At 39.1% G+C, this 25,065-nt stretch overlaps 1 protein-coding gene across 2 annotated transcripts in view; it reads left to right on the top strand.

Annotated features, from left to right (window-relative positions):
• The window catches only part of Vcl (vinculin), a 105,565-nt gene that overhangs the window by 63,641 nt on the left and 16,859 nt on the right, over positions 1–25,065 (top strand). For both annotated transcript variants that reach the window (XM_008849910.3, XM_008849911.3), the window contains exons 7-14: positions 8,336–8,426; positions 9,227–9,374; positions 15,738–15,891; positions 16,793–16,968; positions 18,437–18,627; positions 19,995–20,194; positions 21,405–21,533; positions 24,394–24,543. In XM_008849910.3, coding sequence (XP_008848132.1) covers positions 8,336–8,426; positions 9,227–9,374; positions 15,738–15,891; positions 16,793–16,968; positions 18,437–18,627; positions 19,995–20,194; positions 21,405–21,533; positions 24,394–24,543 — 1,239 coding nt within the window. The remainder of the gene's footprint in view (positions 1–8,335; positions 8,427–9,226; positions 9,375–15,737; positions 15,892–16,792; positions 16,969–18,436; positions 18,628–19,994; positions 20,195–21,404; positions 21,534–24,393; positions 24,544–25,065) is intronic.

Here is a 25,065-nt window from a genome sequence, read left to right as displayed (position 1 = left end):
AAAATACTGGTCTTCATATTTGTCAATTGGTTTAAAAAATCCCTTTACCTTTTCTGGAAACTCTTCTTTGAGTCCAAATGGAGTCCATCAGTATAGATCATTTCTAGGGCCTGTCAGTAGTAGTTTTGAGTTGCTGCCACTCTGGGTTACTTACTTATACAGCCCACTGTGAACAAAGTTTCCTGGCCTGAGAAAACTAAAATGTTTTGGTTTATGCCTGCCCTATTGAAGGCCAAGACAAGGGAAACACCTTGTCTCTAGGATCCAGCTTTCCTGTATATGAGCCAAATGTTGTTTCTAAGGCCACATAGCAGGTTGTTCGCAGACAAAAGAGGTGATTTTAGAGGTTGACTTCCATTGGGAGCTCATTAGAGCTATTTTTACTCCAGAACCACCTGTAAGGTAAGGTCAAAGTTTGGAGTGTAAAATCACTACCAACCCTTCCCCCACTTGGTGCTCAGAAAACTAACTTAACTATGCATAATAAATTAGTTTACTTTATTTATTCATTTACAGAGGTATTTCCTCACTGAGGTGAAGTTCTTTAACTGATTCTAAAATTATGTTTTAAAACTTTACAAGTCATTTTGTCTTTGATTTGATTTAATTTTGCTTTTGCTTACTTGATAACTTTCATTTCCCAATGACTTCTGTGCATCTTTTTTGTTCTCTTCTTTGTTTCATTCTTTTTCTCACATTTAGAAGGTAAGCTTTCTCTTGCCCTTTAGTTTCTTTTTTTCCGCTTAAAAAGAGAAAAAGCATGTCTGTGAGGTTTTCATGTGCTGTGTGCCGTGCCTTATGCTGTGTGCCGGTGTGTAACACTGTGCTCGAATATGCGTCGGGATATGATTTAAAAGGGACTTTGGGGCTGTACTGGGCAGATTGACTTTGGCTTGTATTGAGATATTTCAAGGGTTGGGGGGCACTAAAAAGGAAACAGATTACTATGGCATATCAGGCTTTCTATTTTGGTAGGTGCTCTTCTCTCTGAGCTGGCCCTTTTCAGAACATTTTTTGCCTAGGCCATCTTCATGGGCTTCATTTGAAGGGCATGTTTCCCTAAGGAGCTGTGTCAGTCACCTGTAGACCTAGCTCTTGGGAATGAAGACTTCTGTATGTGCCGCTCAACCAGTTTGTAGGCCCTGAAATTTCCTTATGGAGATGTGTGGTTGAAGCTGTAAGCCCTGATGGAAGTGGGTAGATTAGAGAGCTATGGCACACCCGTCCCGCATAATCCCCCAAAGTAAAAGAAGATAAGAAGTAAAGAATAGTGATTTGTCCTAACTTTGGTTGCTGGCTTTCTGCATGTTCTGCCTAGGCTGTGAATCAGCCGTAATTCTACTATTTTAGTTCCCCTAACCCAGTCTCTTTGCTCTTTGCTTCTAGCAGATGAGAAAGTAGTGAGACAAAACAGGCATTTACTCACAATGTTTCTCTATTTTTGGAGGGAAAAATCGTTTAGTGAATATATGTTATTAATAGAGTTGATTATGTGTAAGTACCATCAAGAGTTGCTTCTTATTTTAAAAAAGCAGCAAAAACAGATGAATTCAATGGACTTTTCAGTACCAGGATTAGGAGCTTCGGGGGAGGGTCAGGACAGACAAGGGGAATAGATCTGGTCTTCACATTTGCTGTTTTGTTAGCTGCCCCTTCCTGTATGCTGATCTAGAGGATGATGCAAAACTAACTTTATCAAGAGTGAAAATAATTAAATTTGTTCAGCCAAAAGACGCGCAAAGCACATGACATTAGAATGAACAAGAGGATTTTTTAATCTGCTGGCTTTTGTTACATATTTACCTGATTCAAAACTTACAATAGTATAAAAAAATACACATATGTTTCACTCCCATCCCTGTCCTCATCCTCTTCTACCTCTTGTCACTCTTCTACTTAACCCGTAAGTATAAACATTTGATTAGTTATAAGAATCTTTAGGATATGAAATGTTACCTTCAAAATAGACATTGATGACTAGGATGTTGGCTGTTTTTCATTTGAATAGGTTTATGCATCTTTTTTTGCTGAATTGTAAGCAATGACTTAATCAGACCTTGTGTCTGTCTGTTCCCATTCTGTTCGATGCATACAGTGTCTTTCACCTCCTCTTGTCCCTACCAATAAATAATTAACTTTGTCTTACCATACTTGTTTCATGCTTCCCCACTGGTGCAGTATTCTTCTGGAAAGTGATGGTTCCTCTAGAAATGTGGGGGAAGAAAGTAAGTGGAACAAATTTTTGGTAAACGTACATTTTGCCGAGTAAGTTCAGATTTTAAGGAGGCAATGCATAGCTCAATAGTTTGCCTTTTATACTTACATTCAAGTAGCAGTTTCACAAATTTAATAGTAACTTTGAACACTTCATTTCTATTGAAAGTAAAAATTGTCCCCTTAAAAATGAACAGTCATTGAGCCAGACATGGTAGTGTGCTTTTAATCCCAGCACTTAGGAGACCCTGTCTTAAAAAGACAGGCCCCCCCCCCCCAAAACCCAGTTATCTTACAGTGATCATTACAAGTCAAGCGAGCGTTTTCCCTGGGAATACATTCTAAATCAAAAGAATTTGAGTTAAATTCAGCTCTCATTCTCCTCTTTGTGCATTTAGTATTCTATGCTTAATCTTTTTTTGTATTTATATTGCATCTTGACAAATGCTGGGACTTAAGAGGAATGAGAGGAAAAAATAAAAAAACAAAATGGCATTTCATTACTAAGACTTTTTAAACCCTACAGAGGTGACTTTTAACTTCAAGTTATTAAATACTGCTATTCACAAGTAGTTGCTGTGGTGTCTACTCCCATTGTGGTCTAGGCTGGTGAGGAATAGGAGCAGTGACTAACTCAGATGCCTTTCACAGATGGTTACTCACTTTCTACCGAAAAAGGAAATACTGGTCAGAATAAGTGGTCCTGGAACACTAGCCCTCACTGCAGACCATTGTAATTTAAGGGTTGAGATTAATTTTTATTACTTAAAAAATCAGGTTGTATGTGAGTGGTGCGTGCGTGTGTGTGTGTGTGTGTGTGTGTGTGTGTGTGTGTGTGTGTATGTTCGTTTTCCAAAGTTTTGTTTTAGCAGCTAATAGAATGAGAAATTGATCTCTAGAAGTTTGGGATAAGTGGTTAATTCAGGCGTTTATGATGTTTTTTTTGTTCACTTCCCAAAGACAAAATCCCAGATGTTAAAGGAATAGATGTTTCCCATCTGAGCTGGTTTATCTTCAGCTGGTACATCTGTGAGCTCGCTTGTAACTGGTATAGACTTTAGAGTTGTGAAGATAGGTATTAGAGATGAGAGATTAAGGTCTAGAGAAGAGAACTCATCTAAAGTTTTAGGATTAGCCATGCTTTTCTTGTTGGTCAGTCTATTCTTTCCAAAAAACATCTTTGCTCAGAATATTGGAATGGTGCTTGTAGAAATGTGGTCAGAAGTAAAATGTAATGGGAAGAAAAATTATCAGAAGCAGAAAAGAAGAAGGTTGGGCAATGGGAGAAGGATCTTTATTCTCAATATTTAAAAATTTTAAATAAAAAATACTGGGATTACAGGACTATGCTTTCTAACCATGGTTACTCTTAGTTGTCTGTAGGGGATCTCAGTATTATTCACAGGTTTTCTTGAGGCCTAAATATAAATTAAATTTTAGGAGTCTGTCAGTTCCTCCTTAAGTATGGAGTGTTTTTGCAAGGATGTCTTCCCACTTTTTGATATGTGGGGGAGAGTACCAGGTTTTAGATTAAAAATCTGATATGATTTTTATGGTAAGCAGGGCCATGAGGGGAGGGAATTGTGTAGAAATCTGCCTGATGTCCCCAAAACTTGCTGATTAGATCTGGTCTTTTTTTACCTTTGCTCTTATAAAACAAAAAACAAAACAACAACAACAACAACAAAACAACAACAAAAAACAAGGGCTGGGAATGTAGCTCAGTTACAGAGAATTTGCTTAGCATGTATGAGTCCCTGGCTTTGATCGTCAGCAACAATACAACATCCCACCCCCACCCCACACACACACACACACACACACACACACACACACACACACACACAAAATTAAAAACAATTTTGGTTCTGGCATGGTGGAAAATAGCTGTAATCCTAAGGAGGCAGAGGTAGGAGGATCTTAAGTACAGCACAGCCTGGGCTACATATTGAGACATTGTCTCAAAACAAAACCAAAAGAAATAAATACCCAAAATAATATCAACAAAAAACACAGGACAAATTAGTGTCAACTTTTCTCTTTCCCCAAATTTGAATTTGTATAGCGAAGAATGAGGGACAATATGTTCTCTTTTTCTCAGACTGTACTCTGAATACTTACATGCATAAGACAGGGTTCAGAATGCTTTATGGTACACAGTATGGTTGACCACAGGTTAAAATTATTTTTATCTGCTATAAATATATCTCCAAACTGACTTCTAGTCCTAGAGTTTAGTGAGGCTGTTTATTATTTATTATCATATTTATTATTAGTGTACTTAAGTTCCTCATGACAAGATTCCCTTGATTTCATCATAAATACTACCCTTCCAAAAATATGTGTGAGATCTTAGGAAATCAAAATGTTTGTTCCCCAAAACATGTATTTTTTAAAAAATTTGTTTATTTATTTTATGTGTATGAGTGTTATGCTTCCATGTAAGTAAGTAAACCCATGTTGTGCAGGCCTGAAGAGGACAGAAGAGAGGGTATCAGATTCCCTGTAATTGGAGTTACAGACAGTTGTTAGTCACCTAGTCACCATGTGGGTGCTAGTATTTGAACCTGGGTTTTCTGCAAGAGCAGCCAGTGCTCTTAACTGCTGAGCCATCTCTCCAGTCCTGACCCTTTAAAAATTTTATTTTTATTTTATGTGTGTTTTGCCTGTATGTTTGTATGTGCACGACGTGTGTGTCTGGTACTCTGGAGGCCAGAAGAAGGCATTGCATCCCCTAGAACTGGAGTTACAGACAGCTCTCAGCTGCCATGTGGGTGCTGGGAAATGAACCTGGGTTCTCTGTAAGAGAAGCTAGTGCTTTTAACCACTGAGGCATCTTTCCTGCTTCTCTTCCCTTTGCTGTCCTCTGACCTCAAGAACGTGCCGTGGCATATGCATACCCACACATGTACATAAATAAATAAAAATATAATTAAGAAAAAAGCACTTAGAAACTAAATGAAATTCATTCCACATTTACCATTGGTTCAGTTTACAAGAAAATGAGCATCTGCTAATTTTAACTTCTTTGTGTTATCAAATCTCCTACTCAGAAATAAATTACTCTCTTCCTGAGAATCATAGTCCTTCCTAGCAGCAAAGTTTGAGCTTTAGTATGGAGAAAAATAAATGATTTTTGAGGATGCTGAATACAGCAAAGCTTGTTTTTCCATTGTGTTTCAAGTCATTTTGGGACACTGGAGAATAAAAGCAGTCATTTGTGTTACTGAAGATTGTGAGTTTGATTTCTAGAGCTTATTTTGTGAGCAGTATTAACCAAAGCTGCAACTGACAAGGCGGAGATTTGCTGACTATTACAGAAGTTTTGTGGCATATTTGGCAACTGTCTTTGCAAGAAAAATATTCAGTTTCATTTGATACAAAGTAAATGTTGGAGTCAACAGGCTAAGATCAAGTGATTTTAGGAGTGATTTCTTGTTTCTTAATTTGTAAAATGAAATTACATTTAAACTTAGGATTCAGTGAGGTAATTGAAAGGATAGTGTCTAAAACAGAATCTACTATGTAAGAAATATTCAATTAAATTTAGTTCTCAACCAGGAGCCTTTATTGCTAGATTAGATACTAAAATATATCTGACTTTCCTTTGAAATTTAGATTTTTGAAATGTAATAAGTATCGTTTTTTTCTCACTGAATATATCTGTATTACAGAAATGGTTATTAACATATTTTAAATTAAATATTTTTACATTGACATTTCTTTTCCAGAATATGTACATATTTCCTAGGTAGGAGCTTATGGAATTAAAAACAAACCTATGCGTAGACAACTTGTGCTATACCTTTTAACATGTTAAATTCTAAAGGCTATCCAGCTCTTTAAGGTTAGGAGTTACCTGAGACAATCTTAAAAGATTGATTTGGGCCTTTCTATTTTGGAATTCAGCTTTGTATTACTTTTGGAGGCAAAGTTTGCTGTACAAGTAAATGTAAAACAACATAGAATAGGGGGCTGGAGAGATGGCTCAGCAGTTAAAGCACTGACTGCTCTTGCAGAAGACCCAGGGTCAAATCCCAGCACCCATGTGGTGGCTAACAACTGTCCATAACTCTAGTTCCAGGGGATCTGACGCCCTCTTCTGAACTCTGCAGGCATTGTACAACATGGGTGCACTTACATACATGTAGGCACAGCACTCATACACATGCAAAAAAAAATAGTGGGGGAGGAGCAGTGATTTAAACAGTAAGAGAATCAAATCACTTAAATTATTCTTTTCTACTAGTATTTTTTTTTCTGCACCCACAGCCCCCACCTTTCTACTAGTTTTAAGAGACAGATCTTCACCCCTCCATTATGCTTGATGCCCATTATCTATAGCTACTATGAGTCCATATAACTTGGTAACTTTTCCTTTTTTTTGTCTTTTTGAGACAGGGTCTCCCTGTAGCCCCAGCTGTCCTGGAACTCACTATGTAGACCAGGCTGGCCTCGAACTCACAAAAATCTGCCTGCCTCTGCCTCCCAAGTGCTGAGATTAAAGACATGTGCCACCACACCCGGCAACTTTTCCATTTTTTAAAATCAATCATTTAGTTCAGCCTTTTTTGTTGCTGTGGCATATAATTAGGGTTAGAACGGAAGAACTATACTTTTTTAGTCGGGAAAGAAGGGAATCCTAAAGATGATAGTTATTAATCGAGTAAGTATTTGGAAAAGCTGCTGCTGGCTGCTGACTATGTCTGTGAATGCTGCTGCCTTTGCTCTTTGAATTGGAAAGGGAGTTGGTGGGTGGAGAATATGTGCCTGGTGCCCCCTTGTGGAAGCCTGATGGTACAACACCTGATGGTAGGAAAACCCTAGTTCTGTGGCATTGAAAATTGAAGAAAGTTAGGGATATAGGACACTGCCTAGAATTTAGAGGTTAACACTATGCTTTGATGGTTGACTCTCCAAGAGTCAGTTCCCTGCACAAAAGAAGATGGACGGTTTTTAAGATGTAAGTAGAGGCTTGAGAGATGGCCAGTCTAGGGTCAGGTGCAGTGGCACACACCTTTAATCCTTCCTTGCACCCAGGAAGCAGAAGCAGAGGCAGGTAGATCTCTGTGAGTTTGATGTCAGACTGGTCTACATAGTGAGTTCCAGGTCAGCCAGTAATGTATAGTGAGACCCCATCTCAAAAGAGATGGTCAGCCTGCCAGTTTTGAAGATTGATGTGGGTATTTGTTATGGTCTCTGCATTTTCCTGTATTAAAAAAAATGATTTTTTTTTTGGTCTTTTGAAACAGGGTCTTCTTGTAGCCCCAGCTGGCCTGGAACTTGATATATAGATAAGACTGGCCTTGAACTCACAGAGACCCTCCTGCCTCTGCTTCCCGAGTGCTGGGCTGAAGGTGTGCACCACCATGTCCGGCTGATCAATTTCTTTTATCAGTTGTTTCCCAACTGTATCTTGGGAGACTTTATGCTGGTACCATTCTCTTCTTCATGAATCCTGGTTATAAGCAATAAACTGACCCATTGGTGAGGAATGGTAGGGGAACCAGGCATGGAGAAATAAGGGAAGGCCAGAAATATGTTTTCTTCTTTAAAAATTTTAGTAGTTTATTTTGAGAACTAAATCAAAACTGTTACATTATCATCTTCAATTTATTTTTCCAACAAATAATTCCAAGAGTTTTTTTTTTTGAGTAATTAAATATAATGAAACAGCATCCAGTATGTCTGTGCATTTCAAAACAAGGTGTAAGAGAATGTGCTTTGTGGTGCCACATACTAATGAGGCTTTTCTAAAGCAGGGAGGGCTCTGGAAAGACTTCAGCTGATGGATGTTGACTAGTGGAAAGGCTGATAATGAGGCCTGAGACAACAGGGCTTTTTTTTTTTCTCCCAAAGACTTGACTTTTGACTTCAGCAGTTTTATGTTTGTAGTTTTAGCCATAGAGACACTAGGAAGCAGAATAGAATTAACTGAAGATTTGCATGCACGATGTTGCATTTTGATAGATAAAGAGCTGTGGTGTGATGAGATTATTTTAAGGCCATTATAGGACTACCTTAGGTGTTGTATGTTAGTGCTGTAACTGCCTCTCTGTCTACTTTGAATTACAGTCTCTCAATTTTTGCAAAGAAAATAACTTGGGTTTCTCTTCAAAAGGATACTGAAGCCATGAAGAGAGCACTGGCCTCCATAGATTCCAAACTTAACCAAGCCAAAGGTTGGCTCCGTGACCCCAATGCCTCCCCAGGTAACCCCTATAGTTCTGCTTTTCTGAATAACAAACAGCTGAAGTATAAGCACATGAAGGAAAGGAAGGAATCTTCCCATAATCTCATAATCCCGAGATAACTGCTATAGCATTATTAGCATATCCCATCCCCTACTAGTTCTGTCTGTGACATTATTGGGTCTTAAAGGATGAGGGCACAGACCATATCACCACTCACTGTGAGTAAATAAACCAAGAGAAGCTGGGCATTCTTTGAAAAATTATTGGCTCACTCAGTCTGTGAATCAGGAGGTAATTATTTTGAATAAAAGTTCTTCTAGCTCCCATTGGGCAGACTTCCATTTATGTCAACAGAGTACTTAATATAAGCAGATTCTATAGTGATGCCAATAAGAATTGGGAATTGAAGTTGACTTTATCAAGATAAGACTCAAGTAGGTTATTGAGCTTGGCTTTATGGCTTTTCTTCTTTAATATTTATTCAGTTTTAGATTAATGTGTGAATGAATGTGAAAAGTCCAATGGAAGTTGAAGGTGCTAAGTACTGTTAAATTATTAGACCCTATTTTCATCATCCATTTTTGTACCACAAGCTGTTTAATATTTCCAAGTAGATATGGTTCCAAATACCTTTTTTAGCAGTGATTGTGGTTAAAACCTCACCCTATGGTGAGGGTGCTTGACTGTTCACTGTTGGATGGATTGCCTTCTATTCACATTTTTAAAGCTGTCCATTCCTACATGAATGAAGTGACTTGTAAAGTATCCTCTCTGAATAATTAATATGCTTCAGTGTTGATATTGAATATCTATTTTAGGGGACGCTGGTGAGCAGGCCATCAGGCAAATCTTAGATGAAGCTGGAAAAGTTGGTGAACTTTGTGCAGGCAAGGAACGCAGGGAGATCTTGGGAACCTGTAAAATGCTAGGGCAGATGACTGATCAAGTGGCCGACCTCCGAGCCAGGTAAAGTTCTCTACTCTTAGACTAGTAATATTCACTCCTAATGAGGTGATTCAGAAAGCAAATCCATGCCAGTTTTACCAAGTTATCTTGGCTAACCATCTTCTAGATAGATATACCATCTTCTAAAAGGAAGATGAACTTTCTTTTATCTGAACTGTAAAATGTCCAAATACCTAAAAATAAAGTTAGGGCTTAGTCTGTAATTGATAGGTTTTAAAAAAAAATTATTATTTTTATTTTATGTGTATGCGTGTATTGCCTGCATGTAGGTAAGTGCACCCGTGTCGTGCAATGCCCATGGAGGTCAGAAGAGGCTGTCGGATACCCTGGGACTGGAGTTACGGACAGTTGTTAGCTGCCATGTGGGTGCTGGGATTTGATCCTGGGTCTTCTGCAAGAACAACCAGTGTTCTTAACTGCTGAGCCCTCTCTCCATCCCCGTTTTGTTTTTTGAGACAAGGTCTCACTATGGAGCCTTGGCTGCTGGCCTGGAAATTACTATATAGATCAGGCTGGCCTAGATCTCACAGAGATCGGCCTGCCTCTGCCTTCCTAGTGCTTAGGTTAAAGGTGTTACACCATCATGCCCGGCCTGTAATTCATTTTTTTCTTTTTTTTTTTTCGGTCTTTTTAAGACAGGGTCTCCCTGTAGCCCCAGCTGTCCTGGAACTCACTATGTAGACCAGGCTGCCCTTGAACTCACAGAGATACGCCTGCCTCTGCCTCCCGAGTGCTGGGATTAAAGGTATGCACCACCACGCCCGGCTGTAATTCATTTTTTAAAAAAAGTGTTTAGATAGGGTTTTATGAAACGCAAGGGCAAAGTTGAAGTCTGACCAAGTTAGATATCTTTTATGAAAGATGGTTAGAGAGAAACACAAAAGAGTGAAAATAGGGCTGGAAATGTAACTCTGCTGGTAGAACACTTGCTTAGCATGCATGAAGTCCTCAGTTCAGTCCCCAGTACCTAAACTGGACAAGGTATGCATACCTAGAATTCCCTCTGAGTGAGGGAATGGAAACGGTGGAAAAAAAAATAGGGTAGAAAGCAATAAAGGAAGACACTTGTCATTAACCTCCAGTTTCCACGGGCACATACACACACACACATGCATTTGGTACACTGACATACTCCAAAAAATAAAAAAAAGAGAGTGAAGCCAAGTGTGGTGGTACACGCCTTTAATCCCAGCACTTGGGAGGCTGAGGCAGGCAGAGTTCAAGGCCAGCTACATAGTGAGTTACAGGTCAGCTGGGGCTATAGGGAGACCCTGTCTCAAAAAGATAGAAAAAAAATAAATAAAATAAAAAAAAAAAAAAAAAAAAGAAAAAAAAGAAAAAGCGAAAAGATTAGAATTATATGACATTTTTTTGGTATCAGTTAACCGATGCTCCTCCAAAGTAGTAATTTCTGGGCTCCTTTGAGTTTCTATTTTATCATTACTTGGTTTCATAATTCTTTAAAATGTTTTTATTAGGTAATATATATTTATTTGTGTGTGTATGTGTATACATGTGTGTCAAGGGGCACATATGACAGTCAGGACCACTTGTAGTTGGCCTGGTTATCAAACTCAGGTTGTTAGGCATGGTGCCAAGTGCCTTTATTCTCTGAGCCATCTCATTGGCCATCATAATTCTTTTACTTTCCTTTTACCCTTCTCAAATCTTGGTTTTTAGAACATTTCCCCCATAAAAATAAGAATATTTAGGGGCTGGAGAGATGGCTCAGTGGTTAAGAGCACTGACTGCTCTTGCAGAGGACCCAGGTTCGATTCCCAGCACCCACATGGTGGTTACAAACCGTCCTTCACTCCAGTTCCAGGGGAATCTGAAGTCCTCTTCTGATCTCCACTGGCATTGCATGACAGGGGTACACTCACATATATGCAAGCAATACATTCATACACATAAAATAAAATAATAAAGTATTTTTTAAAAAAGAAACCAGATGTCTTTAAAAAAAATAAGAATATTTAGTTTGCTTTTAAGAAAGTTCTATATAGGGGCTGGAGACATGGCTCAGTGGTTAAGAGCACTGGCTGCTCTTGTAGAGGACCCGGGTTTGATTCTCAGCACCCACATGGTGGCTAACAGCTCTCCATAGCTCCAGTTCTTGGTGATCTGATGCTCCCTTCTGACCTCTGAGGGCACTGCACGACAGAGGTGCACTTACATATATGCAGGCAATACACTCATACATATAAAATAAAAATAATAAAAATATTTTTAAAAAGTTCAATATAATGTAGATTTAAAAAAATTCATCCATGGAGTTAATGAATATGATATAGACATTGAGAAGTGTCCTAAGATGTCTAGTGTAGATGAAATTTAATTTTGCTTTGAAAATGTTTTAATTTCTTCATCATTGGGATGTACATGATATCATTTGTTCATACAAGGCCCAGAAATGAACCTCAACATATTGCATACCATTATACTTGGTCTCAACATATTCATATCTAAGAATTTAGGTCCTAGCTAGGCATGGTGGCGCATGCCTGTAGTCCCAACACTTGGGAGGCAGAGGCAGGTGGATCTCTGTGAGTTCAAGGCCAGCCTGGTCTAAATAATGAGTTCCAGGTCAGCTGGGGCTACAGGGAGACCCTGTCTCAAAAAAGAGCAAGACCAAAAACCAAACCAAACCAAAGCAAAACAAAAAAGAATTCAGGTCTTGAAAGTACTTCTTTTGGATCAACATCAGCCTTTTAATCTGATAAAACCATTCATCTCTACCTTAGAAGATGCAGATTACTATGTAATAACTGGTATTTTTTGGTAGAGTTGTGGGTTCATTGTAGCCAAGGAAGCTGCAGGACCTTCAGAGCACATATCTTGAAGGGGAGAGGAAATGGTTTAAATATAATATCATTGAGCCCAGTAAGCCTGTCTCCTGCTGAGAAGCAGTCTCCCTTGTCCTTAGCATGGCAAGAACTTTGCAGAAGGGATAAAAAGAAGTTCTGTTCCTCTTTGGAGAAATGCCATTGTGGTTGGACAAGATTCTTGGCTCCTCTGATTTCTTGCTGCTGGATCTTTTGTCTGCAGCCCTTTCACAGTGTGGTAGAGAATTTTCATTTGGAATTCTCAAATTCACAGTTGTATGTGTTTAGAGAGAAATGAAATGAGAAGAGAATGAGGCAGTTGTATGGGATAAACCATTAATCTGTAAAGAGAGAAGCTAGAACAGTGGCAATTGACTGTGGAGCCTGTGATATCCTTTCATGATGAAAGATTAGAAGGCTGTCCTCCTGTTCTTTCTTTAATATACCCAACTATTTATTATTTTAATGACTAAAACACAGTAATAATTTCTTCACTGATATTCTAACCGTGACAGGCTTCTAGGTTTGAAGAAGATATTTTTTGACAAAAAAGTTAAAAAGAAGAAGATATTTTTACCCCCATGGGACTCAACAAACTTTATTTTGAATGTAGTCCATATATATTTTTACTTTTTCACAATTGGATTCATATATACCAGAAATTCCCCATCATGAATTATTATATACAAAGGAAATAATGAACTTATAAACAGTATTTTTCCTCTTAGTCTTCCATTTTCTTTTTAAAATTTATTTTTACTTTATGTGTACGAGTGTTTTGCCTGCATGTATGTAAGTGCACCCAGGTGTGCAGTGCCTGTGGAGGCTGGAAAAAGGAATTGGATCCCCGGTACAGGAGTTAGTGACAGTAGTTAGCTTCTTGTGAGTGCTGAGAACTGAACCCTGGTCCTTTGCAAGAGCAGCTGGTGCTCTTAATCTCTTGAGCCAGCTCGCCAGCTCTCCAGCTCGGTCTGTTTTCTTGCTTCAAGTCCAAGACAAAGGTTTACATATGCCTTTTTTCATATATCTTGGCAATAAATTTATGGAGTTTATTACCTGAAGTATTGATAAAGATGAATTTTAAAAAGAGGACAGAGGAGTTGGGGAGACAGCTCAGTTAGTAAAGTACTTGCCAAACAAGCATGAAGATCCTCAAAACGTATGTAAAAAAGCCAGACATAGTAGTGCTTTGTGGTTTGTAACTGCAGTGTGAAGGAAGTGTATAGATGGGCACATTCCTGGGGCTCACAGACCAGCCAGCCTAGCCTAATCAGCCAGTTCAAGGCTAGTGAGATACTCTGTCTCAAACAGAAGGTGGCGGGGCTGGAGAGATGGCTAAGTGGTTAAGAGCACTGGCTGCTCTTGCAGAAGACCTGGGTTTGGTTCCCAGCATCCACATTGTGGCTAACAACCATCCATAACTCTAGTTCCAGGGGATCCAGTGCCCTCCTCTGGCCTCTGGGCATTACCCACACATGGTGCAATGCAAGCCAAACAATTACATACATAAAAATAAAATTAAAAACAACAAAAACAGGGCAGAGAGAGATGATGGCTCAGTGGTTAAGAGTGTGTACTGCTCTTCCAGAGGACCTGAGTTCTATTCCTTACACCCATGTCAGGTTGTTCAAAATAGCCTGTAATTCTAGCACCATAGTTACATGCATAACCTTCCTACCCCCACACATAGATACATAATTTAAAAAAATAGTAATAAGAATAAAATATTAAAAAACAAACCAATGTGGATGGCTGGCTGAGGAACAGTACCTAAGTTTGACCTCTGGCCTCCAACATGCATGACAACCACACATGAACACAAACACACACATACACATACATACATACAATAAAAGAAGACAGATAAATAATAGGCTCATAATATTATGAAGAGAGGCAAGGATGTTTTGGAGTTTAGACTAGTCTGGAGCTCAGACTAGGATGAACTGTGCCATTCTTCAAAATAATGAGTTATACCTGGGATTGAATTTATGGGTCTGGGTGGATTAAAGTAATCTGAGTTTGTTAAGAAGGTGGCAAATCTTTCTTTATGGCTTAGAAAGTCTGTTAAGGATATCAAGTCTATTAAGTTACATGATTTCTTGTAGTAGTAGAATATCATTTCTGAGAGAGGAAAATAGTGAAATTAATGCTTTTAAAAATTCAAGGGAAATAATGTGTACTTTTTGCATCTCAGTGCTAACCAGTTTGGTCATTTAATAGGTTACATAGTATTGGAAGGTATACATTAAGATTGCCATTAGGTTCATTATAATAATGATAATTCAGTTAGATTGGTATATTATGAAGTACATTTTTCCCTCCCTCTTCTTTCTTCCCCCTCTTCCTCCTTTCTGCCTTTTTTTTTTTCTGGGGATTGAACCCAGGACCTCATAAATACAGGCAAGCTCACTACAACTGACTCATATACAGGCCCTGAAGCATATTATTTTAAAAATCTTTTTTCATTGCTGGGAATCAAACCCCTATGTATGCTAGGCAAGCACTTTAACACTGAACTAACTATATTCCCAGCTCAAGTATATTACCTTGACACTGAAGCTACTCTGTTAAATAAGCACTGCAAATACTTTTATTTTGTTACTTATTTTGTTACTATCTTTATTTTATGTTCCTTTTATAATTAAGAAAGAGAAGCACTGAAGCTCAAGAAGGTTAAACATCATAACAAAATCCCATAGGTAGGAAAAGTCAGGGTTCAAAAACAGATGGAAGGCTGGAGAGATGGCTTAGCTGTTAAGAGGTCTGGCTGTTCTTTCATAGGACCCAGGTTCAACTCCCAGCACCCACATGGTGGCTAACAACCATCCATAACTCTAGTTCTGGGGGAATCTGATGCCCTCTTCTGACCTTTGCAGGCATTCCATAACATGGGTACACTTTATATACATGCAGGCAATATACTCATACACATAAAATAATAAAAAAAATAACCCCAGATCAAATTGGTTTCAATGTAGTGTGCTTTCTAACACTGTGTGCTCTGTCTCCTGAAATATTTCAAAGTATGCTTGCCCATAAATAAAACAAATTAATGAACCACTTGGTTCTAAAGTACACATTACTGTAGTAACAAAGTCCCCTCTATGTATCAGTAAGATCTCCAGAAATTTTTCCCATTGAAGTTTAGGTTTGGTTATATAACTAAGAATAATTGTCATCAAAATTTGTTGGCCTGATTTCAAAGTAGTTATGTAGTTCTATAAAGCTGTTATGAATTGGACATAGTGGTGCATACCTATAATTCCAGAACTTGAGGGGGTTAGGAGTTCAAGGCCAGTCATTACAACTAAGACCTTATCTCAAAAACAAACAAAACAAAACAAAATAAAACTGTGTGTCTTTAAAAGCAAAAGAGAAAGTAGGTAGTTTGGATGTCTTTGTTTAGTTCTGTCTTGTGCTCTCTGAGATGACTGGGGAGAAAGAAAAATACAAGCATGTTAACAAAAATGACATGTACTGGGTGTGAGAAATGTTTACTATAAAGTATAATGAAAGCATGTACTTATCTGAGTAGAGGGCAAGGAGCCTCCACAGTGGCCATGCAGAAAGCCCAGCAGGTGTCTCAGGGTCTGGACGTGCTCACAGCGAAAGTGGGAAATGCAGCCCGGAAGCTGGAAGCCATGACAAACTCAAAGCAGAGCATTGCGAAGAAAATTGATGCTGCTCAGGTAATGACACTTTTCAGGAACAGTGGGAAAATTGAAGTATTCCGTGATGTCCCAAATTTCTTCCTCTATTGCCCCTACCAACATTGTCTATGGGTAATAATGGTGTTCTCAGTGATGACTGGTGGACTCCTAACAGTGCCCAGAGTTAACACCTTTTCTACCACCACAGGTTTAGACAAATATTCATCTGTATTTTGAAATAAAGATCTTAACTTTCAGTACTTCAACTAGTCAAAACTAAGCACTTTAACAGAATCCTAGATTTTGAAACTATTGCCTGTCTTAGAATTTTCTACTAATATAGTGAATTATAGGTTATAGTGGTATTAAAACTCCAAGGTTTTCAGATTTCACTCTACAGAAAATGATTTTCAAGCATTTTGCAAACATAAATGCTTGAGAAAACTAAAAATTTATGTGATTAATTCAAAGGTGAGATAAAATTTATGAAAAAATTTATGAAAATATTTTACCTTTTCTTTGATGTTTATTTATTTTTTTTCTCTTTCAGTGTTGGGTATCAAACTGAGGGGTTTGTGTATGTTAGTGAAGCACTCTACCACTGAGCTAAAACCCCTGCCTGAGAATTTTATTCTAATAGAAATCAACAAGGCTGGTAATATAGCTCAATGGTAGAGTGCATGGCTAGGTATGATTCCCCAGCACTTGGGGTAGCTGGTGGATGGAAGGGGACTTGACAAGAAAATACCTAAAAAAGAAAAGATGAAGGAGTGATTTGAACTTACCTAAGCTAAGAATCTATATAAAACAATAAGAAGTAACACTCCCAAAATGATTACCAGTGTGCCATGTGATTACTTTAGAAGTATTTCAGATGGCTGCGTTGTGAATTAAATGTGGTTCATGAGTAGATCACATGCCTTTCCACTTTCCTGTGCAGAACTGGCTTGCAGATCCAAATGGTGGACCTGAAGGAGAAGAACAGATTCGAGGGGCTTTGGCTGAAGCTCGGAAAATTGCAGAATTATGTGATGATCCTAAAGAGAGAGATGATATTCAGCGTTCCCTTGGGGAAATAGCTGCTCTGACTTCAAAATTAGGCGATTTACGAAGACAGTATGTACTTAATTTCTTTAATTCCACTCTGATATTGCTATATCACCTCCCACTCATTTTCCCTCTCCTCTACAGAATGCAGTCCCATGTACTCCTCCATTGTATTCTTATTTGTGACATGGAGATGTAAATGAACTTTTAGCCAGGTGTGGTGGCGCATACCTTTGATCCCAGCAGAGGTAGGCGGATCTAAGAACACTCGCTCTTCTTTCAGAAGACCTGGGTTTGAATCCCAGCACCCACATGGCAGCTAACAACTGTCCGGAACTCCAGTTCCAGGGGATCCGACAGCCTCTTCTGTTCTCTGTGAGCGTTGCATGACACGGGTGCACTTACCTACATGCAGGCAATACATACATAATACACATAAAAATAATAAATAAAATTAAAAAAAAAGATCCTAAATAACTTTTATTCACAATGTACTTTGAGAACCACTAGAATCTAATTAAATGCCTTTTGTGACTGCAGATGTGTTGCCTTTGAGTAGATGACTATCCAGTTCAATCAGTTATGGCAGAGAACAGGGACTATGTATGGTAAAACCAGATGGTAATTTGAGAGTGAGGGCTCGAAAATCAAAGGGCCAGATTTTTAATCTTGACTCCATCAAAGTAATTAATGGAACCTCACCCAACATTGTATCTCAGTTTCAGTTTTTGGATAATACTGTTGTTACTTGATAAGGGCTGTTCTGCATCTTAAGTGATGTAAGGAAAGTGCTTGTGATATGCCTGCCAGAGTTAGGACTAAAAAGGCAGCATTAGTTCTAGTTCTGTTATTACTAGTGCTGCTTCTATTACTAACATGGCTGTGTAGCTACACCTAGTTCCAGGGGAGCTATGTTTTCCTGTGTGTCAGGGTGAGAGTGCAGGCAAGCTAGTGGTGAGTGATTAGTCTCAGCTAACATAACCTGGTAGCTGTATAGATTGACCCAGTCATTTTTAGTATCTTAACTAGGACAAAATAATGTTAATCTGAATCACTTTTTTACTTAAGGGATAAATAAACTATTCCTTCCAAATGCAGTTTGCATTCTCATTAGCATTTGTTATTAGCAGTTAAGTCAGGTCAGTATAAACTGTGTCTGCAATGTAAATGATGATTGGATGGTCCTTTTTTTTTTTTTTCTGTCTTTTTTAAGACAGGGTCTCCCTGTAGCCCCTGCTGTCCTGGAACTCACTATGTAGACCAGCCCGCCCTTGAACCCACAGAGACCCCCCTGTCACTGCCTCCCAAATGCTAGGATTAAAGGCTTGCGCCCCCCCCCCCGGCATTTTTTTTTTTTTTTTTCTTTCTTTTTTAAGACAGGGTCTCCCTGTAGCCCCTGCTGTCCTGGACCTCCCTATGTAGACCAGCCCGCCCTTGAACTCACAGAGACCCCCCTGTCACTGCCTCCCAAATGCTAGGATTAAAGGCTTGCGCCCCCCCCCCCGGCATTTTTTTTTTTTTTTTTAAATCTCCATAGGGGGAAAGGAGACTCCCCAGAGGCTCGAGCGTTGGCTAAACAAGTAGCCACAGCCCTGCAGAATCTGCAGACCAAAACTAACAGGGCTGTGGCTAACAGCAGACCTGCCAAGGCAGCTGTCCACCTTGAGGGCAAGATTGAGCAAGCACAGCGGTGGATTGATAACCCCACAGTGGATGATCGGGGAGTGGGTAAGGACATCAGTTTACTCACCTCTCATTAGACTGGTCTCAGTGCAAGTATGCAGGTTGTTGCCAAGGGGTCCTAGAAGATCTGTAACAAGCTGCTTGGAAGTCACTTTTCAGTGTGATTCCATTTCCAAATGTGGCCAATAAAATTCCTATGGTTTAATTAAGTAAAGTATTTAGAGAATAAATGATTATGCTGTGAAGAAACAGAAAGATCTTCATAACTAATGACCCCCAGTCCTGTGTATGCTTTCATTCTGTTGTTTGTTTTTGTATTCCTTGCCAAGTACTCAATTAAATATAAATAAATATATATATATGTACGTGTGTATGTGTATATATGTGTGTGTGTGTGTGTGTGTGTCTGTGTATGAAAATTACAGTAAAAGGTACTGAGCTACCCAGATTATTTTAACTTCACAGCATCTTGTGAAAGTTGAAAATTTTGTGACCTAAAATTTTGATTTTTTTTTTAGGAGACTTAAGAATTTGTTTTGTGATTGCCTAAGAATTTGTTTTGTGATTGCCTAGCAAATCGTCGTAAGTGGAAAGATCTGCTTACTTCATTTGCTCTGTTTGTTGGATAATAAGATAAATATTAAAATTAGTCATGTCCAGTGGCTTGTGGTTCCTGAGGATTGGGCAGAGGCATAGTTTGCTGATACAGAAATGAACTGATACAAACTTTGTGAAATTTGGTGGTATATGCAAACTGCTGTTAAAGTGTTCATACCCATTGGTTTAGCAATTTGATTCTTAGGATTTTTTTCTAAGAAGTAACTCATTTCTGAGGAGTTAATATCTGAATGTATGTAAACAATGTAAGTTTTCAATAATAAGTAGCAAAATAGTTCTGGTTAGTATGATAAAATATGACATAGATCTTTTTTATGTTATATTTTTGTTTTTGTTGCTCTTATAGTGCTAGAGATCAGACCCCAGGACTTTTGTATGCTGGGCAAATGGTCTACAATTGTGCTACATTCTCAATCCCTGGATCATGTTTTTAAAAGATATTTAGTGAAGTGGAAACTATTTGTGGTTAAGAAAAAGAATCAAGAAAAGTTCAGATTGGGGTGTAGTTCAGTGGCAGAGCATGTGGTTAGCATTCATGAGGCCTTGGGTTCAATCCCGCACCCTCCCCCTCCAGAGAAGTTAATGCATAGTTGTTTCTCCTTCTTTATAGTTTTCCGTATTTCTTAAAGAGTTTTGTTAGAGAATCTTGTACCCCTATAAATGCTATTTTTTTTTAATTTTTTTTTTTAAAATTGCACAAAGGGATGTAAATGCTATTTTAAAAGATCCTGAAGAGGCACTAGAGTTGCCGCCTCTGGGTCAGAGTGAACTTTAATGTTTTCCTCTTGGTCCAGGTCAGGCTGCCATCCGTGGGCTTGTGGCTGAAGGGCATCGTCTGGCTAATGTCATGATGGGGCCTTATCGCCAAGATCTTCTTGCCAAGTGTGACCGTGTAGACCAGTTGACAGCTCAGTTAGCTGACCTGGCTGCCAGAGGGGAAGGGGAGAGTACTCAAGCAAGAGCACTTGCATCCCAACTTCAAGATTCCTTAAAGGTAGAACTCAGTATGCTTTTTTATGTTTATGATTATTGAAAAATAAAGAAGAGACTTTTATGCATGCGTGTATGTGTATGGGTGCATATATGTGTGGGTGCATGTATGTGTGTATGCATGTAGAGGTAAGAAGACAAGTGAGGTGTCATGCCTCAGGCTCCATCCACCATTACTTTTTGAGACAGGGAATCTTATTGTCCTGGAACTTGCTGAGTGGATCAGTCTGGCCAGCCACTGAGCCTCAGGGATCTGCCTGTCTCCACTTCTCCAGTGCTGGGATTCCAAGAGCATGCACCGTATCCAGCATTTTTATGTGGGTCCCGGGGGGTTGAATGCAGGGCCTCACATTTTGCAAAGAAAGCCCTTGACTAACTGCGCTATCTCCCTAGCCTGAGACTTGTAAAAAATATTGAATTTCTTAGGTTTAGGGGAAATGAAAAGTACATGATCAAGCATATAAGAGAATCAGAGCTTATTAAGAAAAGGCTGATCGGTAGCAGTTAGTGTTTTTCCAAATTTCATTTGATGAAGAGATCATTCATGATTTTTATTCTGTGCATATATCACTTTACAGTTACTTAGTAATTTTTTTTTACCATTTTCTTATTTAGATACAGTGTCTCACTGTGTAGCACAAGCTGGTCTGGAACTCACTATGTAGTCTAGACTGGCCTCACACATTTAGCAATCCTCATGCTACATAACCTCCTGCATGCTGAGATTGTCGGTGTATACCACCACACCTGGAGGTTCTTGATTCTTGATTTCTTTTCTGTTAAGATAGTAAATTGTTTAGAAATTTGGCACTGCATCTACCAATAACTATCTGTCTATAGTTAACATGTTCATCACCAGGCCTGGCTAGCACTGAGAATGGTGTGGAGCTCTGCTTCATCTTAGGGTTTGGTCCCATGATTCTCACTGTCATTTTGTAGAGACCACCAAAAAAATGAGGTTAAAATTCCTATTGGGTAGAACAGTTTCTAGGGACACAGAGTAATGGCTACTCCTTTTACTAGACAAAAATGTTTTAGAGAACGGAATTCATAACTTAGATCTGTGCTAGCTCTCTACACAGTTGATATTCAGTACGTAGTTATTGAAAGTAAATGAATAAATGAATGGATGAATGTGTCAGTGAAGCAAGGACGTTAGCAGATAGGCCTGTGGATATTGCTATATGTTTTCATTGGTAAATAATATTTTTAAGGACCTGAAAGCCCAGATGCAGGAAGCTATGACTCAGGAGGTGTCTGATGTTTTCAGCGATACCACAACTCCCATCAAGCTGTTGGCAGTGGCAGCCACTGCGCCTCCTGATGCACCCAATAGGGAAGAGGTAGGTTTCTGAGGTACTTCAGTAACAAAGGCTATGAAATTGTGAATGAAGTGTTGGAAGAGCCAAAAAGAAGATCTTTTAGTCCAATGAGTATATCAGTTATGGACGTCTTTAATTATAAGCAGTAAAAGATGTGGCATTGGATTAAAGCAAATGGAATTTATTTTCATCACATATCAAGAAACATGACACTAAGTATCTCTGGTATTGGATCAAGTGATTGAAAAAAAAACAAACACCTAAAAACTGGCATCTCTATGATTTGTCTTATGGCGTGGGATGGCCTCAGACATCATTCAAGGCAGGAAGAAATATTCCAGTCATAACTGTCTCATTTGGGCACTTTAGATTCAATGAAAGTCAGGACAAGTCTTTGATCATTTAATGTTAATCTTCTATGCAAACCCTTTTAGAGATTCCTCCTTATCCCAGAGTGAAGTCAGAGTCCTTACCATGAAGGCCAGTGATGTGCTGGTAAACCACCTCTTGAGGAAATCAAAAATCTAAAGCCCTGATTTGTAAATAAGTATTGGTTGGATTTCCATGATGTAGAACACCCTCAATATGACTTTTTGTTGTTTTGTTGTTTTAAGACAAGGTCTTACTTATATATGGCAGGCAAGCCTGAGATTCACTGTGTAGCCCAGGCTGTCCTTGAACTTGTGGCAGTCCTTCTGCCTCAACCTCCCAAGTATTGGTATTGAGAATATACACCACCATACCCAGCTTCTATAGCTGTTTTAGTGTAGTCACTGAAAGCAAAATTGGGACAAGATGACCATATTTGATGCTTGTAAATTAGCATGAGTCTGGGCTTCAGCACACCACTGAATCTGGTCCCTTGTCCATTCCTCTGATCTCATGTTGGTGCTCTTCTTCTTTCTCATTCTCCTGTCTTTACACTGACCTTCTTGAGTTGTATTTGGAGTGCCCCTTGTGTGTGTGCTCATGCTCTCTTCTCAGGCCCTTGATACTCGTTCTTCTTTCTACAGATGATTTCATGCATTTACTTCCTTCACCTTTCTACTATAATGTCACTTCTGTGTGACCATATTAACCACACCTCTAACCCCAGGGACTTCTTAATCTCCACATACTACTTTTCTTCTTAGAGTTTACGTACATTTGGTTATCTGGGGATGTAGCTCAGTTTGTAGAGAGTGTGCCTAGCATGTACACAGCCCTTTGCCACAATGCTTGGTTGATGAGACACACCGGAGATCAAATCCAGGGCTTCAAGCATGTCAGGCAGGCACTCTAGGAACTGAGCTACATCCCCAGCCCCCACTGTGATCTGGCTTTTAATACTCTTTTTGTATTAGTTTTGCATAGATCTGTCTCTCATTTCCTGCTTCAGCAATGCCTAGTTGCATATAGTTTCTTGGATTTTTGCCTTTCCTGTGTCTTGGCTTTTTGTCTCTGCCTAATTAAGTTTTTGTTTTTCTGTCCAGTTCCTCTTTACTCTTTATGGTATTATCCTTTACTTCATGGATAGGTTAAATCTTTCCTTTTGCTCCTATAATATTAGTGTATCATTCTATTATTGCATCTAGCAATACACCATATTACAAATACCTGTTTCTGGGATCCCCACTAGGCTGTGAACTCCTTGAGATACAGATATTTTGTCTTCTCCATTTTTGTCTTTTTAGCACCTACCTCAAAGTTGGGCACATAGTAGGTGGTTAGTAAATTTTGGTTGAGCTCAAAGAAAACCTGTTAAAAGGAGCAGCAGACATGGCCTGGGATTGAAGTGCCAAACAAAGTAGGCCAAAGATGTGTAGTGTAGCAGTTCAGCTAAGGTAAGAAGCAAGGACTGAGGCTAGGAGAGCTGGATTAGATGAGTACTTTCAGTCAAAGACTGTGAGGAACTCAGGAGTTAAACCAAAGATATGTCGAGATAGGGCAAGAGGATCTTAGAACACTAGAACAAGACTAGAATTTTCTATTGGACCAGACAACCTTTAGAGATTGGAGAATGGGATGCCAAGTATTGGTCAGGCAGACCCTGAGTAGGATATAAAAAAGATGTATTTTGCCAGGTTCCTGTGTGCACTGTATATAGCATAAACTTTACCCAGTGCAGTTGGTATATCTTGCCTTTTCAAGTTTCAGTCTAAAAATGCTCCCCAAACAAATAATAGAAGAACTATTGTTATTTTAAGTAAGTTAAATAGTCCTTTTCATCGTGTACAGTATCTCAAGATATCCACATGGAAGGAAAAGTTAACTTTAAAATTAGAGAACTGAATAAACAGTTAAGTTGATGGTTTTGTCTTTGAAATTAATAAAATCCCCCATCCTTGCCCTTTTGTCAGGCTGGCATATGAGCACCAGCTATCAGTTTTCCCACAGAGGTCAAGGGCAGAGTTTTTACAACATTAATGGTAATGGGATACATGAGGGCAGACTGGAGCCAGGTTAGGACTCTTTGTGGATATCTGGGCTGGTAATGTACCCAGCTGCCTACAGTGGAGCGGGAGTGGGTTTATCTATTTTCTTCAAACTGGAGATTAAGGCTTTGGGGAATGAAGATTATCTAGTCTTCACATATTGTGAACCTGTTGCCGAGTGTATAATCCTCTGTGTGTCCTGCTTGCTCTTGGTAAGTAAGTTTGAACTCAGATTTAGGGGTGTGTCTCTGTGTGTGTACATGATGCTTCTGGCTATCATCTCCCTGAGGAGATATATAGAGGTGAAGATTTGGCATTTGACTGTTGTTTTAGTAATAAGATTTGATGTCATCTCTAAAGTCTTTGTCTGAGCAGTTGCATAATCTGGGTAGAGATTTTTTAAACTTAGAGTCCCTGATCCATTTTTTGGAAATACATTTTCTTGCTGTCTTTGTTTTTTTCTCTAGGTATTTGATGAGAGGGCAGCAAATTTTGAAAACCATTCAGGAAGGCTTGGAGCCACAGCAGAGAAGGCGGCTGCTGTTGGTACTGCTAATAAATCAACAGTGGAAGGCATTCAGGCATCAGTGAAGACAGCCCGGGAACTTACACCCCAGGTTAAGTTTTGCTCACTCTTCATTTCAGTACTCGTAGTATTTGGTAAATATAGTTAATTACAGACACTTTACTTTTTAAAACCACTGTTAAGATCACATTAAAAAATGCATACATTGCCGGGCGTGGTAGCACACGCCTGTAGTCCCAGCATTTGGGAGGCAGAGGCATCTGCCTTATCTCTGTGAGTTCAGGCCCAGCCTGCTCTATATAGCGAGATCTAGGCCAGCTGGGGTCTACAGGGACACCCTGTTTCAAAAAGAAAAAAACGCATACAGGGGGCTGGAGAGATGGCCCAGTGATTTCTAAGAACACAGGTTTGAATCCCAGAACCCTCAAGGCAGCTAACAACTGTCCGAAACTCCAGCTCCAGTTCCAGGAGACCCAACACTATCTTCTGACCTCTGTGAGCATTGTGCCCTTGGTTGCACTTACATATGTGTAAGCAAAACACCTACATACATAAAATAAAAATAAACACATTAAAAAACAAATGCTAAGGAAATGGCTTAGCAGGTAAAATA

Source organism: Nannospalax galili, unplaced genomic scaffold (genome assembly GCF_000622305.1).
Source record: "Nannospalax galili isolate Female #2095 unplaced genomic scaffold, S.galili_v1.0 scaffold83, whole genome shotgun sequence".
NCBI classification, from domain to species: Eukaryota; Metazoa; Chordata; class Mammalia; order Rodentia; family Spalacidae; genus Nannospalax; species Nannospalax galili.
This window is presented reverse-complemented; position numbering and strand designations above follow the sequence as displayed.